Raw genomic sequence first — 15,068 nt, 5'->3', positions numbered from 1 at the left:
GAAGCGCCGGGATGACAATTTTCATGAATTAGAAAGGGAACGCATGCGCAGTAGAGTTAAGGGCGTGTCGAAGCGAATGAAGGCGTGGCCTCTGCCCGAACTCAAGATGGCTAGGAGGACAGTCCGCCCTCGCTGCGGGGGCCGAGGGAGAGGCCAAAGACTCAGAACGCCATTGGTGGAGTTGCCCATCATTTATCCCCGCCCCCCTCAGGGGGTGGGAATGACAGCGTCCCAGTTTCCGGTTCCGGCAGTACCGGGAGTCCGGTCGAGATGGAGGAAGATGCGACCCGAGGCCGTCAGTCGCTGGGTACAGAGGATAGAGTGGGAGCTGCGGCCTAGAGGTCCGCGCTTGGAGTTCGCCGCAGACGCGGCCGAACCGCCCTGATCTGAGAAGGTAAGAAACCATCGGTTTAGGGTGCCTGAGGACTAAGGTCTCCAAAGACCTGGACCTGTCCAGGAGGCAGCGGGTGTCTACAGTGCCCGGCTGCAGTTCCGTGGGAGCCCGCCACGCAGTTTTGGGATTGAGGGACAACTCCAACGAGGCATCTCTTCCTGTAGGAGGAGCATGAGGTTCACTGACAGCGAAAGGAGCATGGCGAGAGGCCTGGCAGGGGCATGTCCGAGGATCCAGAGGCGGCTGTGTGGGGGCCAGGACAGAAGCTGCATAAAGGGAGTGTCATGTGGAGTAGGTGAAGGGGAGTGTCATGTGGTGTCTGGCATGAGGGATCATGTGGGCACCTACGGAAGACCAAAGGAAGGCTAGGTGGGAGCCTCATCATGTCCAAGGGGGGAGATTGTGTTTAAGTGAGGGCTTGGAGACACGCCAGGGACCTTCTAAGGAAATGCATATTCATTAGGACAGGTGGGCAAGCATGTAAATATATTCACGTATATGTGGTAGGAGGCAGAGCCTTGATGCAGATGCAGTAAGAAGAACAGAGGAACGGAAGGAGGAAGCAATGATCTTTTTCCCAGCACAGAAGTGGGGACTAAACCGCATGGGTGTCTTGTCAGGAGTTGTAGAGGTGATTTGATTTGGAGTTGTTGACTGAAAAGATCTGAATGAGTCTAGTAGTCATCATTGGGCCCAGTCCTGGTGCCAGGTCAAGATGGAGTCAGAGGGCTCCTAACTTAGTCATAATGCTCCTGGTCTCCCTGAGTAGTTGTTATCATTGTATAATACTGACAATTCTTAATAATTAAGGCAGTACTTTCCAAATTCTGATATACATATTAATCACCCAGAGATCTTGGGTAAATATCGACTCTTATTCAGCAGGTCTATGGAGCATCCTGAAATTCTGTATTTCTAAGAAGCTCCCAGGTGATGCCCATGCCGCTGGTCTGTGTAGCACTCTGAGTAGCAAGGATTTAGAGCAGCACTGACCAGTAGAGCTTTCTGCAGTGATAGAAGTGCTTTGCTGTTAATAAAATGCTTTTACACATACCAGCTCATGTGAGTTGCACCACACTGTTACATAGCTATGGCAGGCTTTATTAGCCCCATTTCACAGATGAGGAAACTGAATTTCAAAGAAGTGACTTGGTTCCAATCCTACTAGTAAGTAATGGAAATGGAATTCGGATCTCCTGGCTACTAGTCTTCTTTCCATTGAATGACCTTACCTTCCAGGTGACACCACCTTGTCCTAAACCAGAACCTTATTCAGAACCTGGTGAATAGTCTGCTGTGATTTTTCTGGTACTGGGAGAGTGGAAGTGGATAGGAGTACCTACCTGGGGCCAGTTTGTCTTTTTCCTCTGGTGGGTTCAGCAGTGGGGGCTCTGCCTCTGGCATCCCATTTGATGACTTCAGGACATCCTGGGTCATCTGCTGGGTCTCCATATGAGGTACTTTAACCTTTGTGCCTGAGCCATGTTAAAAGACAGGGGAAAATTCAGAATTGGAGCCATGCACACAAGTAAGGGTTTGGGAAAGAGCCACAAAGAAATTGGGCAATTGGGTTGGAAGAAGGGAAGACTGAAGGAAGTTTGCATACAGGTATCTGCAAGGATGATTTTTCAGAGAGTGTAACACGAGGAACTGGTTTTGATATTTCAGCGGGAAGTTTCGAGTTTATATAACAAAGAGCAAGTTGAGATCCCAACTTTTAGGAGTAGCCCCACCTTTCAAAGGGGTAGAGGGTGTGGGTGCAGAGCCTTCCCCTTCAGTTGAAGGAGCTCATCCCTCTGTGTCATGACCCTTAGTGGTTCCTTCCATCACCGCGGCAATGGTAGAAGTTACCTGCTTCGGCCGTGGAGAGTCCTCCTTTCTTTCTGAGAGTTTAAAATAGACTGGCACACATGAGAGATGCAGGAAAGTGGGGAAATGGGGTGCTGGGGGCTGCTGTAGGATTTCTCATCAGGAGATGTTGGTACTCTGTCATTCAGGTTGACAAGTTGAGATGATGCCCACAAAACCAGGTCCTGAAACAGAGTCCTTCGTTGCTCTGCCTCTCTGCCCTGCATAGCACGCGGTATCCATGAGCTGGGCCGAAGCCCTCCTGCTTGAGCCTTGCTGTATTTGTCTTGTGACAACAACGCGCCCGCTCAGCCACTCAGCTCAGTTACTCCACATGCACACTGGGAAAGCAGGGACAGCTCTTGGTTTCTCTGAAACAAAGCTGAGAGAAATCCCTGGGCGTCTGCAGGGCCAGGAGCTCATGCTTAACCCTTGGGTGACTGGCAGTCATGAGGGCATTAATTCTGCCTCCCATGGGTGAAAATGACTTGGCTTTAGACTGAACAGAGTGATTTGTGCTGGAACTTCTCAACTCCCATGGGGTAGAAGGCATGATGGAGTAAAGAATAAAACTTGGCTCATATCCTGCCTCCACCACTGACCAGCTGTGTGACCTTGGCCCTCTTTCTTTTAACTTATCTGTGCCTTTCTTCACTTAGCAAAAATGCCTGACCGTGCACAGGTTAAGATGTAAGGACTGCATGAGGTAATAGGTATTCAGTAAATCACAGTGTCTCTCCATTTCTCTCATCTCTCAGTGGAAATGGAAACATGTCCTTGGGGCCCTGGATGACAAACACCCTGTTTGTCAGTGATACAGTAATCCCCTTCTCTTGAAGGCCTCCAGGGAGAAGATTACCCCGCTGGACTTGGTGGTGTTCCGGGCTGAGGCTGCAGGAAGGACCACTTTTGCCTACAGCAGTGGCACATCAGTGTTCCAGGAGTTCTCCTGCTAGAACGCCATCTCTAGCTTATTTCCCATGGTCAGATTCTCCATTCTGATCAACCCAGTTGTTTCAAGCCACTGTTCTCTCCCTTTCATGGTCCACATGTATTCCTCCCTTCAGACTGCTTTGTCCTCCTCCAGGAAGCCTGTCTTGGTTATATGTGCCTCATCTTGAAGCTGAGGTTTTCCCTCATCTCACATGTACTCAGTTTGCACTGTACTTGTACTTCAATGAAGGTGATACAGTCCAGCTCAGGGAATTCCAAAAAGCTAACCTTGCTTCCCCTCTGACTTCCATGGTAAACCAAGAAGCTACTCAGGCCAGCTGGGACCTTTGGTTGGGGAAGGTGGTTGAAGACATTCTGGTTATACACTCGACATGATGTTTCTCGAGGCACTGGCGCCGGGACTGCTTGCGTAGAGTATTTCAGCTCTCTGGAGTTGTCCTTTTGATGTGGCCACCTCCTTTCTGAGCCTCTAGGGATTTGTCTCTAAGTTCGGGGAGCCCTTGACTTCTCACTTCTTGGAATTTAACTTCCCATGTTCCCCTTCTGGCTGCATAATGTCAGTATCTTACACAGGAGCAGGTTACATGGTCACTAAGTGTATGTCCAATACATCATGTCCTCCCATTTGACATTTCTTAAGTTGGAAGCTCCAGATTACATTTGTAAGCTTATTAGTTTTGTCTGAAACTTCAGTCACTGGATACACGTAACATGAGGGCCACATGTACATTAATTTGCCCTGGTTTCTTTATCTCTGTATCTTACACCCATTCCCGAGAGGGATTCTGTGTCTCTTTAAAGAGATTGTGAGTTTCTCGAAGGCAGAGTCTGTGTATCTTCTTTGTCACCTGACTTTCCCTTCATTATCCAGGACTGAGATTATGATTTATATGCTTGGGAATGAAAGGGGTCAATCATGTTTAGTTCTCAGGATTCTTCAGGGAAGCTGTTTAGATCTCAGGTGGTTCTTTTCTTTCTCTAGAGTGAGTTATCTAATAACCAAAGAGGACTTTGACCTTTGACTTGCTCCTGACTTTTTGACTCCTTTCATTGGAGGGAAGGGAGGTTTTGGGGGGGTGCCCTGTGGAGAGAAAGCCCCACTTGCCTTCTTCCCCACACTTTCTTCTAATGCACACTGGAGAAAACATAAGTGTAGTGAGTGTGGGTCAGGGGAGCTCAGAGGGGCCAGCACGGGAAGCCAGAAATAAATAAAGGTCAGTAAACTGGTAAATGGTGATAAAGGAGGCACCCTGCTGAGGCTCAAAAGCCAAAGGCCATGCCTCCTCAGTAAGCCTAGGAGTATCAAAAATGAAGCACTTCCCTTTAGCCTTTAGAAACCTCCTGAATGTCATTTAGTGACATCCCATTAGCCCACTTAAAAACCTTCCATCCTGCCAGGTGGTCAGTCTTTCCACAGCATCCTGAGCTGTCCGGGTGAGCTAGAGAAGAAAAAGGAGAATGGACCATGACACCAGGGCTTGGGGAGAGGCAGAGAGATCAGAATAGATGATCTGATAAGTCGGGGGTAGGGAGCCTAGGTGGGAGGGGGCCCAGAGGAGTCACTGAGGTAAGGAACAATTTTCAGAAGAGGGGACCTGAATTGGGACTGATTGGTGGTAAAGGAGAGAGGAAGGGACAGAATCCTGATCTTTGAAGGAAGACTTAGGCAGGGGTTGGCAGAACCAGGCTGGGTGACCTCTAAGCTTTGGGGAATTGAGTACCTCAGGAAATGAAGCCTGAGAATGGGGTTTCAGAGCCTAGCCAGGACGGGAGAATACAAATTATGATCTCTTTCACAGTCCCTCCACCCTGCTCAAATCCCCAGGTCTTCAGGCACCATGGAGGACAAACGTAACATCCAGATCATTGAGTGGGAACACCTGGACAAGAAGAAGTTCTATGTGTTTGGTGTGGCAATGACAATGATGATCCGTGTCAGCGTCTACCCATTCACCCTCATCCGCACTCGGCTGCAAGTTCAGAAAGGCAAGAGCCTCTACCATGGGACCTTTGATGCCTTCATCAAGATCCTACGGGCGGATGGTGTGACTGGCCTCTACCGGGGATTCCTGGTCAACACCTTCACCCTCATATCTGGCCAGTGCTATGTAACCACTTATGAGCTCACCCGGAAGTTTGTAGCTGACTACAGCCAGAGCAACACAGTCAAATCACTGGTGGCTGGTGGCTCGGCCTCTCTCGTGGCTCAGAGCATCACGGTGCCCATCGATGTGGTCTCCCAGCACCTGATGATGCAGCGCAAGGGTGAGAAAATGGGCCGCTTCCAAGTGCGAGGGAATCTAGAGGGACAAGGGGTAGTTGCCTTTGGCCAAACCAAGGACATCATCAGGCAGATCCTCCAGGCTGATGGACTTCGTGGCTTCTACCGAGGCTACGTGGCTTCACTGCTTACCTACATCCCAAACAGTGCTGTCTGGTGGCCCTTCTACCACTTCTATGCAGGTAAGCAGGGCCAGGACAGTGGGGGCGGAGGATGGGTTTCTAATGGGGCTGAGATGCTGTTGCTCTGTGCATGTTGGAGCGGGAGATTTACTGGGAGAATGGGTCATTCATACAGCAGACATTTGAATTCAAAAGGATTCAAAAATAAATAAGACATGATTCTTGCTTTCAGGGAGCTACTATTATACTGGAGGGAATCAGACAAGTAAAATATATGGCTGTAGAATATAGAGCATGTTCTGTGTGCATTAGAATCAACTGGGGTTAGTGGAATATTGGCAGAGAATTAGAAGGTGAGAAGGGACAAAATCCATGAGATTTAAAGATGAAATCAATGGGTAATAGTGAGCTTTTGAGTTGGATGCCTTTCCTCAGATCAAGATGTGATACAACCCTGAACCTCTCTACTCCTATCATGTGTTTTTGTTCACAAGACATTACTTGTTAAATATTTGCCAGAAATGGGATCACTGGGTCAAAATATAAATTTTTGAGGGCCCCAGTCAACATACTGCCAGATTTCCTTCTGAAAGGGCAAAGCACATTGCCAGGAGCAGGACCTGTTTGTGCCTGCTCCCCTGCGACGTCCACAGCCTTGGGTAACTGCCAGACTCCACTCAGGGCAGTCTGTGCTTGCAGCCTTCCTAGTGCCTGCTGCTGGCTCCCAGCCCTTGGCAGTAGGCATTCTGTCCCATCCCACCTGGAATTTTTTTGACCAAGTTTTGTAATGACTTCCTAACCTACAATCGTGTTTCTATGACACTGTTTACTTTTCCATTTTTCTAATTGTACTTTTTTTTTTTTTGAATAGCTCTGTCTCTTTCTTCTGTTTAACATAGTCTGGAGTATTTGGTAAAATTCAGATACCTGAACTTCACCCCTGACCCTCTGTATCAGATTCTTTGGGAATGGATGCTGGTGATCTTAGTGTTAGAGAAACTTCCTAGGAAATGTGAGCATTTTCTCTGGAGTCTGTCTTCACCCTTCTCTCCTCATTTGATTTCATTTACAAGTAGAGTGGTCCTTTTCTAATATGTCCAAAATCTCTATTTCTGTTCCCAAACTAAGCTGTCCAGAGCTCTGGACAGACATTCTGACTGTTGGACCTTTCGACTTGGAGGCATGCATTTACATCTGAAATTTTATTCAATTAACTATTTTTCATCCCAAGCTGGCTTTCCCTTCTGATTTACTTTTGTGTGGGGGCAGCCACGTTATTCTCTAAGTCACTGAGACTGAAGACTTGTGCTTGGCCACCCCCTCTTCCTTGTCCCCACATCTAGTTGTGGTGACCCTGGTATGTCTTGCCCAACTTTCTCTCCAGTCCCACTGCCTTTCCTGGAAACCATGCTCCGTTACCTCCCGCCTGGATGGCCACATCAGCCTTCTAGCTGTTCCAGGTCTCTTCCTTCCCACCTACACACGTCTCCCTAATGGATTAACTTTAAACCCTGGTTGTGGCTCCCACTGCTTGCTGAGTAAAACCCAGACTCTTCAGGTTAGCTTCACCCTCCCTTTACGGTAAAAACTCCTCCTGCTGCCTCCCAGTGCATAGTCCGTGCTGCAGCCAGGCCAGTTAACTCACAATCCCTCACCCATGCTTCCTCTCTCCCACCTCTGCTCTGATCGTATCGTCCCTCTGCTCGATGCCTTCCCGTCCACTTGCCCTGGTGAAATCATGACTCACTGCCTCCTCGCCCATCCTGTCCATGTAGTAGCCCTCAACTCAGAAGTGATCTTTCCCTCCTTTCAACACTCTTGTCCTTGCGTCAGTCTTTCTGAAGGCAGTTAGAGTATTTGCCTTGTGTTATTTGCATGTGCCTACCTCTTCTATTATGTGGACAGGTTCTTCTTTTTTTTTTTTAAACGCCTTTTTTTCAGCTTTATTTTGATATAATTGACTAGAAGGGCTCTTGGAAGAGCGTAGAAACTAACATTTATTGAATGCCTACTATGTGTCAGGCTGTGACACCACATGTCTCAGTGTTGGGTGAATTGAAAGTTCTCAGTAGATACTTGCTGAGTGAGAATATTGGCTCTTGCCACTGCGTTTTTCTTAAAATCTACCAATGCTGCCTTATGGGCATTTAGAATAAAATCTAATGCTTCTCACGGTCAACACAGGTCCATGTGATCTGGCTGCTGCCTGCTTCGCCAGGACTGTCTTGTGCTGCTCCCCCCTTATTCACTCTGGTCCGTCCTCACTGCCCTTCTCTCAGTACCTGAGACACACCATGCTCTAGTCTCACTGCGAGGTTTTTGCAGATACTGTTCTTTCTGCCTGGAATACCCTTTCCCCTGTTCTTTGTGGGCCTGGATGCTTCTCATGCTTCAGGCCTCATCATCCATGCCACCTTTGCAAAGAAGACTTCTTTAACTACCCAGTTGGAAAGAGGGCTCTTTCTGTTTTCTTTTTCAGCATCTTGTTTCCTTCATAACACTTGTCATAATTTGCAATTATTTTATCCCCAACTCCTACCCAGCTCCTTAATTAGACTGTAAGTTCCATGAAGGCATTTCCCTGTCCATTTCTGTTTTATGCCTAATGGTTTCATAGTGCCTGGCATATAATAGCATTAAGTAAATATTCATTTATATTACTTGTCCAAAATCATTTAGCCAGGAGGGACTTAAACCAAATCAAGCCTGGGTTTATCTTCTGCCTTGCAGATAACAGATGCCCAATAAATGCTTATTGAATGAACAACGGAGAAGGAAAGACATGGGGGTCTTTCCCCCACCCTCTTGCTTTTGTTTTTTCATCCTCTCCCTAAGCCCCAGGAAAATGGCATGTGTGCATGATTCGAATTGGAATCTGGATCCCATTGTAGCTTGCAGGCCTTGGGGCCAGTGCAGACAGGCCCACGGAGGTTGGCAGTGCCAGTCCAGATGCTGCCTTCTGATGCTTGCATAACGTCTTCTCTTTCTCTTCCGGAGAAACCAGACACCTATGAGGTAGAGCTGTCAGTTCACTTTGTTTCTGTTTGTATTCTGACCCTGGGGAAGAAAGTGTTTAGAAATTGTGGGGCGAGGTGGTTCTGGTGGGGCTTAAGGAATTCTGCCACGCCGCTGGGACTTGGAAGCACTCTCTTCTGCCCTGCCAACCTCCACCCTTCTACTTGTCCCCTAATCTTTAGTTGCCTATTTGCAAATTAACAAAACTAGAAGCATGAAAAAAAAATTCTTAAAGGTTTTATGGCAACTGAATTGTAGAGAGAAAACTGAGGGGGGTGTGGTGAATCTATTTTATGTCCAATCTCACTCAGAGTAAAAGCCCAAGTCCTTTAAGGCCCTAAATGACTTACCTCTTAGACTTCATCTAATGTTCTTCCCCTCACTCATTCAGCTCCAGACATACTGGCCTTGCTGCCCCTTGAAGATCTCAGGTGTGCTCCTGCCTCAGTCTTTGCACAGGATGTTACCTCTGCTTGAAAAATTCTTTCCACGGATGATATGGCTTAAACTCTCCTTTAGGTCTTTGCTCAAACTTCACCCTCTACCCTTGGCATTCCTTATCTCCTTTTCCTACTTTATTTCTATCTATAACCAGCACACATCACCTTCTGACACAGCTATATGTTTTGCTTTTTATTTGTTTATTGTCTGTCTTCCCCCACTAGAATGTAAATTTCATAAGGACAGGAATTTGAGGCTCTTTTATTCACTGTTGTATCCTCAGAACCCAAGGTGACTGGCTCATGGTAGTCACTCAATACATTTTTGTTGAAAAAAATGAATTAATTCTTGTCTTTCACCTCCAGAGAGAGAAAAGCAAAAAAAATTCAGTTGCAGGTAAACTTCCCAGTTTTACTGGGGATGGGTGAATCTGGGTACCATTCCAATTTCTTCATCAGCTTTTTGAAAAATGAATTTTCCTTTCTTGCGATAGGTTGGAGAAAAGTTCTCACTGCAGGACTTTCTCTTTTAATTGTGATTATTTTTATTTTTAAAAACATTTACATGGTTCGAGATTCAAAAGGAGGAAAGGGTATGCAGTGAAAACGCTCCTTACCTACCACAGTCACCCAGCTCCCTTCCTTAAAGACAATAAGTGTTACCAGTTTTTAATGTATCTTACCAGTTATTCAATGCATGTATAAGAACACATGTAGTGTATGCTTTTCTAGCCTTGAGTTGGGAAAAGTAGAGCATAGGCATAAGAATTTTACATCAGGAAGGAGATTTCTTTCCATCAGATGAAAGGAGTCAGCAAGCAAAGAGGTTTTGAAATACCCTTTTCCACAGAAATTTTGTCCTGTTCAAAATAACTTCTGGAAGGGGCCTGAGGTTTATACATTTTTGTTGGTTCAGAAGGAAGCAAAGATAAGAAAAGATGGGAGTTATGGAGTCTAAGGCAGATAAGGACGGAGGGTTTGTCATCGTTGGGCCAACTGGTAGAAGCAACTTGGGGGTGCATGGGGTGGTACCTCATGTCTTGAGGCATTGTCTTTCCCTTGATTCCAGAGCAGCTCTCGTCCCTCTGTCCTAAGGAGTGCCCTCACATTGTTTTTCAAGCCATCTCAGGGCCTCTAGCTGCAGCCACTGCATCCATCCTCACTAATCCCATGGATGTCATCCGAACCCGAGTGCAGGTAAGACCAATCTTCTCCCCCCACCTCCTCCCAGATAAGCCTTTAGAAGCATGATCTTCTGGCCCTCCAGTTCCCCTGACCTCTTTGTGTCATGACCCTCTAGTCTGGCCAGCCTTCTCCTGGTCATCCAAGTCTCTACCTTGTGGTCACAAGTTACCATCTGCAGAAACCAGCTGAGCACTGTGAACTACCTAGAATGTTTCTGTCATCCTGTCTGCTGCTTTGCATGCCACTACTCCTTTACTTGCCCGTATCTCTACGAATTCTTACTGCTGTCTACCTGCCTTTCATCCTGTTAGCATAGCCTATCAACTACCTTTCCCCTACCTTGTAGGTTTATGGTTATTAGAAATATGATTTCAGTAATTTCATCAGTCTTTCTGATTTCTGCACTGGGCTATGAGCTCTCTACAGTGAGCATAACTGTTTTTGAACAGGTTTCACAGCTTGTGTGAATTCAGCACAAACACAGACAATGTCCTTGGTAGTGCTGTCCAGAAATTATAGTCCTGTCTTTAGTCAGCTCAGTGATGACTTCACAGCACCTAGTCCAAGGAAATAGAATCTGAATGATGATGTATAATATACGAATGGTAGGTTTTGCTGTATAAAGCTTTACGTGGAGAGAACGGGGGAATTTTAATGTCTGATTTGGGTAGCTTAAGAGGATGGCTGTCTAGGAGAGTTGGGTAAAGAGTTGTGGGGAGGAAAATAATTTTAACAGGTTTGGGATGAAGTCAACTTCCCTGATACCAGAATGTTAGGATGAAGGTGGCCGGTAAATCTAGGTACAGTTGACCATTGAATAACATGGGGCACTGACCCTTCATGCAGTTGAAAATCTGCGTATAATTTACAGTTGGCCCTCTGAATCTGTGGTTCCCCATCCACTGATTGTATAGTACTATAGTATTTACTATTAAAAAAAAAAAGCATATAAGTGGACCCATGTAATTCAAACCCATGTTGTTTGAGGGTAAACTCTATATTTGTCCCTAGAAAAGAATGCCGCCCCCTCATGACCCCAACATTTGAAAATGAATTGCATCTGATTGGTTTGCAAATAATAAAATGCACAGGTCCCATCCTTAGTCTCTCCTGTGCCTTGTTCTGGGTGTTCCACAAGGAGAATCGAGGGAAAGGACAGGTCTCTACTTTGAGGAGTTCTTAGGCTGGAAGAGACAAAGAACACATGAGGACCAGAGCCATAGTTCAAAAAGCCCTTGACGAGGCTGTGGATAAGTGGAGGGTTAGGGGAGCACCGATGTTCAAAGTACTGGGGAGGAAGGAGGGAATGTGGAGGAGGGTGCTAAAGCAGGCAGGGAGGATGGGAGATGTTCTTAGTCATAGGGGGGACCACCTTGTGAAGGTCACACAGAATAGGGGGAGGGATGACAGGGAGTGCATCTGTCCTGCATTGGTTGAGGGTCTGAGCAAGGTGGTCTCTAAAGGTGTGGTTTGGTGGCAGAGTACGGGGGCAGATTATTAAGTAAGAAGAGAGAAAAGATTCATGCCTTTGCCAGGCTTCCAGTGTGACAGGGAAGACAAGTCACGGGATGCATGGGAGATGACAGGGTCGGGAGGGGGGACTCTAGCCGCAGGGGTTCAGAGGGATTGAAATGATCAAAATCAAAATCACTGGTAGAGCTGCAGAGGATTTTAGGGGCGATTTAATCATCCCTGAGACCAGAGAGAAGCACCAAGTCCAGACTCATCGCTCTGTAGTTTATCTAATGATATTAATAAGAGTTAACATTTATTGAATACTTATATCTGCTAGACACTGTCCTCAGCATTTATGAATATTCTTTTGTTTACTGCTTAGAACAACCACATGAGGTAGGTACTATTAACACTATTTTATAGTTGGGGAAACTCAGGTACAAAGTGTTAAGTAAACTACCAGAGATTATGCTATTAGTAAATTGGGGATCAGAATTCAAACCAGGAAGTCTGGCCCCAGAGCCCATAGTCAATCAGTGTGCTGAACTGTCCCTCAGAAGAATCCAGCACTTTGACTTTCAAGTCTACTTCTTTCCACTGTAGCCTAGGGCAGAGGGAGACTGAGCAGAGGGGCTTTGACTGCAAACCATGGTCTTCCACTGTGTTAACTTTTCCAGGTTGAGGGCAAGAACTCCATCATCCTGACCTTCCGACAGCTAATGGCAGAAGAGGGGCCTTGGGGCCTCATGAAGGGCCTCTCTGCCAGAATCATCTCAGCCACGCCCTCCACCATTGTCATTGTGGTGGGCTACGAGAGCCTCAAGAAACTCAGCCTCCGACCTGAGCTGGTGGACTCAAGACACTGGTAACCAGTGGTGGGGAGAGAAGCCTGCTCTTTCCCATACTACTCTGGGCCAGGGGCAGAGCCGAGAAGAGAGCACCTTCTCCAAGTGCCCCTACCACGTATCTAGCCCTACCCTGGGCCAGGTGGCCTGTCTGGGACAGGGACAGAGACTTTGAACTGCTCTTGCTGAAGAGGCTCCATGCCTGGATCCCCTGCCCCCATTATTTTTAATTTTCTTGCCAAACTGGGCTCTCTCACTAAGTTCAGGTACTCAGTCCTGCCCTAAGGAAACCCACCCTCCCCACCAATCCCACTCTGTCCATCCCCTGCTGACCCTTCTCTGCCTTCCCCCTCCATCTGCATCCCTGAGGTCCTGAGAAGAGCTGTACATAGAGCTTGCTTACTATCACTGGTTCCTCCTCTTGGGCTTTCAGCCCAGATTCCAAGCAGCTGCCATCAGCCCTTTCTTGCTTCATCTCTTAGGCTTGCTTACTTTTATTTTGGGACTGAGCTGCCCACCAGACTACTCTGCTTTTCCCTGCCACTGGGGCAAGGTCCCAGGCACATTTGCACATGGAGTAGGAGCAGTAAAAACCTCTGGTTCTCCAGAGCACTCGTCCTCTCTTTGGAGAGTTATTAGGTTGGGTAGAACTGTTGATACTTTATTTTGTGTGTGTATTTTTTTTGTGAACCAGGCTACTGTCTTAATCCTGCTAAAGCACCAATCCTGCAGTCAGAGCCCACCCCTTCCTCAGACAGGTGGGAAAAAGTAACGTAGCTTTTTCCTCAATCCTGTTCCTTATCCCAACCAGTCCTCTTAGTCCCAGCAGCCCCAGGACATATAAGCTGTTGTTTTCCCCGGCCCAGATGACTACAGTTGTGGGCACAGCTCTAAGTAGATCAGGCTGTCTGGGGCACACTGGACTTGGAGCACTACCGTGAAAAGTCAGGTTGAGAGAATAGTTGGTTTGGAAAGCGACAGGAGGGTATGTGTGCCCTAATGCATCTCTCGACCAGCTGAGCCAAGCCTAGGATAGGGCAGTGGAAGTTCTCAGCCCTAGGCAGACACATGTCATGACAGACACATATACACCCCAATCACTTGGACACACAGAAACAGATATTGTCTCACAATGGGAATCTCTGAGATGTGGAACCTTTTTTTTTTTCTCCTCGATGTTAGAAGTCATCCAGGTCATGGTACCCTCTGGAGGGATGCTTGAAAGAGAGTAAAGAGCGGGTCAGGAAGTCACCCAATACCAGGACCACTGCACTTACCAGCCTGATACTGCCGAGATTATCTGTTGAAGCTCTCAGGAGCTAGATGAGTGCTCCCTCCTGCCCTCTTCCCCACCCCAACCTCCTGCACCAAGCCTGTGTTGCAGGTGAGGAGAGGTGCAACAAATAGAGTGAGAAGAAGGCATATCAAACCCCGCACTTGTACTTCAGACATCTGGCCTGGATGACCCTTCAAACTTTCTTATTGGTCCCACCCCCTGGGAAAGGCCATGGTGCCAATTTGAAAGGTGCTAGCTACCTGAAGCCTTGATATTTCTATGGCTGCCCCACATTCTGTCCCCCGGGCCAGATCAGAAGCTGAATTCTCTACCTTCACCAACCACCACTGCCCATCTTGGTCTCTTATCTTTATGGTTATTTTCTCTTTCACTTATATTTTTCCCTTCTTGCACTTTGTCAAGAGTCCTCCAATTTCTTTTCACAAATGGTCGTCCAAAGGGTTGGGCCCACAATTCATTCTGAATCTTCCTGCCTCTCAGTCATGCCTTTACCCTAAGAACCATCAACATAATAGAAGCCAGGTGTCCCTCCTCTCTCTTTAAGTTCATCCTAGTGAGACCTTTGGAAGTTGCTTTTCTCAGCTCCACACCTTCCCCTCCCTGGAAACTTATCTTCAATCCTTCCCCACTATTGCAAATGGTGGACAGGAGGTAGTCTCTTGCTTCTCATGTCTTAGGATGTTTCTCCCTCCCACACTCCTCCAGATTCTCTTTCTTCTGTTTTATTTTCTTGTACAGTATTTCAGTCTTTCACCTGTTCTCTGTCTCTCTCTCTCACACACACACACACGCACACACACGAGTTTTAAAAGATGATGTGCATATACTAAACGGGACCCCTGGCCCCTACTTTCCCATCTAATATTTTAGGGACTAGGACTGGGTTTGGTTAAAATATGTCTATGTCTTGGTGGGGATGGGACAGTGGGCTTCTATTTTCCCAGGACCATGAACTGGACCAGCTGGAATTTTTGATTATTTCTCCGTAGCCAAACACTGAAAAGAATTTTTCGGGAGACGGCAAGATGGGACACCTGATGGGAGTACTGAAGGACAGGGGAATGAAAATGCAGATGCAGTTAACATTTGATAAAGTAGACTTGTGGATACTAACAGCGAATACTCACTGTTGCACTGTACGAAGTCTCTGAAATGTAATTAAACGTTTTTATTGAGTCCCTGAGCTTTGCGCTTATTTTGTCCGCTTACCGAGAAAGCTAGTTTGTATAACC

The 15,068-nt window shown here is 46.9% G+C and overlaps 1 protein-coding gene across 3 annotated transcripts; it reads left to right on the top strand.

The window, feature by feature from the left end:
- Positions 1-232: 232 nt before the first annotated feature.
- SLC25A44 (solute carrier family 25 member 44) lies at positions 233-15,019 on the top strand. 3 transcript variants are annotated; one of them, XM_006174561.3, is made up of 4 exons: positions 233-394; positions 4,996-5,659; positions 10,124-10,251; positions 12,372-15,019. In XM_006174561.3, the coding sequence occupies exons 2-4, from the start codon at positions 5,035-5,037 to the stop codon at positions 12,561-12,563; spliced, it is 945 nt and encodes a 314-aa protein (XP_006174623.1). In that variant the 5' UTR covers positions 233-394; positions 4,996-5,034; the 3' UTR covers positions 12,564-15,019. The 3 variants fall into 3 exon arrangements, 2 of the variants coding, with proteins under 2 accessions (XP_006174623.1, XP_014422455.1); XM_014566969.2 differs by having other exon boundaries at positions 234-394; positions 5,022-5,659; XR_004313988.1 differs by lacking the exon at positions 233-394 and having other exon boundaries at positions 5,003-5,659; positions 10,129-10,251; positions 12,372-12,507.
- Positions 15,020-15,068: the final 49 nt, after the last annotated feature.

Source organism: Camelus ferus, chromosome 21 (assembly GCF_009834535.1).
Source record: "Camelus ferus isolate YT-003-E chromosome 21, BCGSAC_Cfer_1.0, whole genome shotgun sequence".
NCBI classification, from domain to species: domain Eukaryota; kingdom Metazoa; phylum Chordata; class Mammalia; order Artiodactyla; family Camelidae; genus Camelus; species Camelus ferus.
The sequence above is the reverse complement of the archived record's forward strand: the minus strand, read 5'-3'. Positions and strand labels throughout refer to the sequence as shown.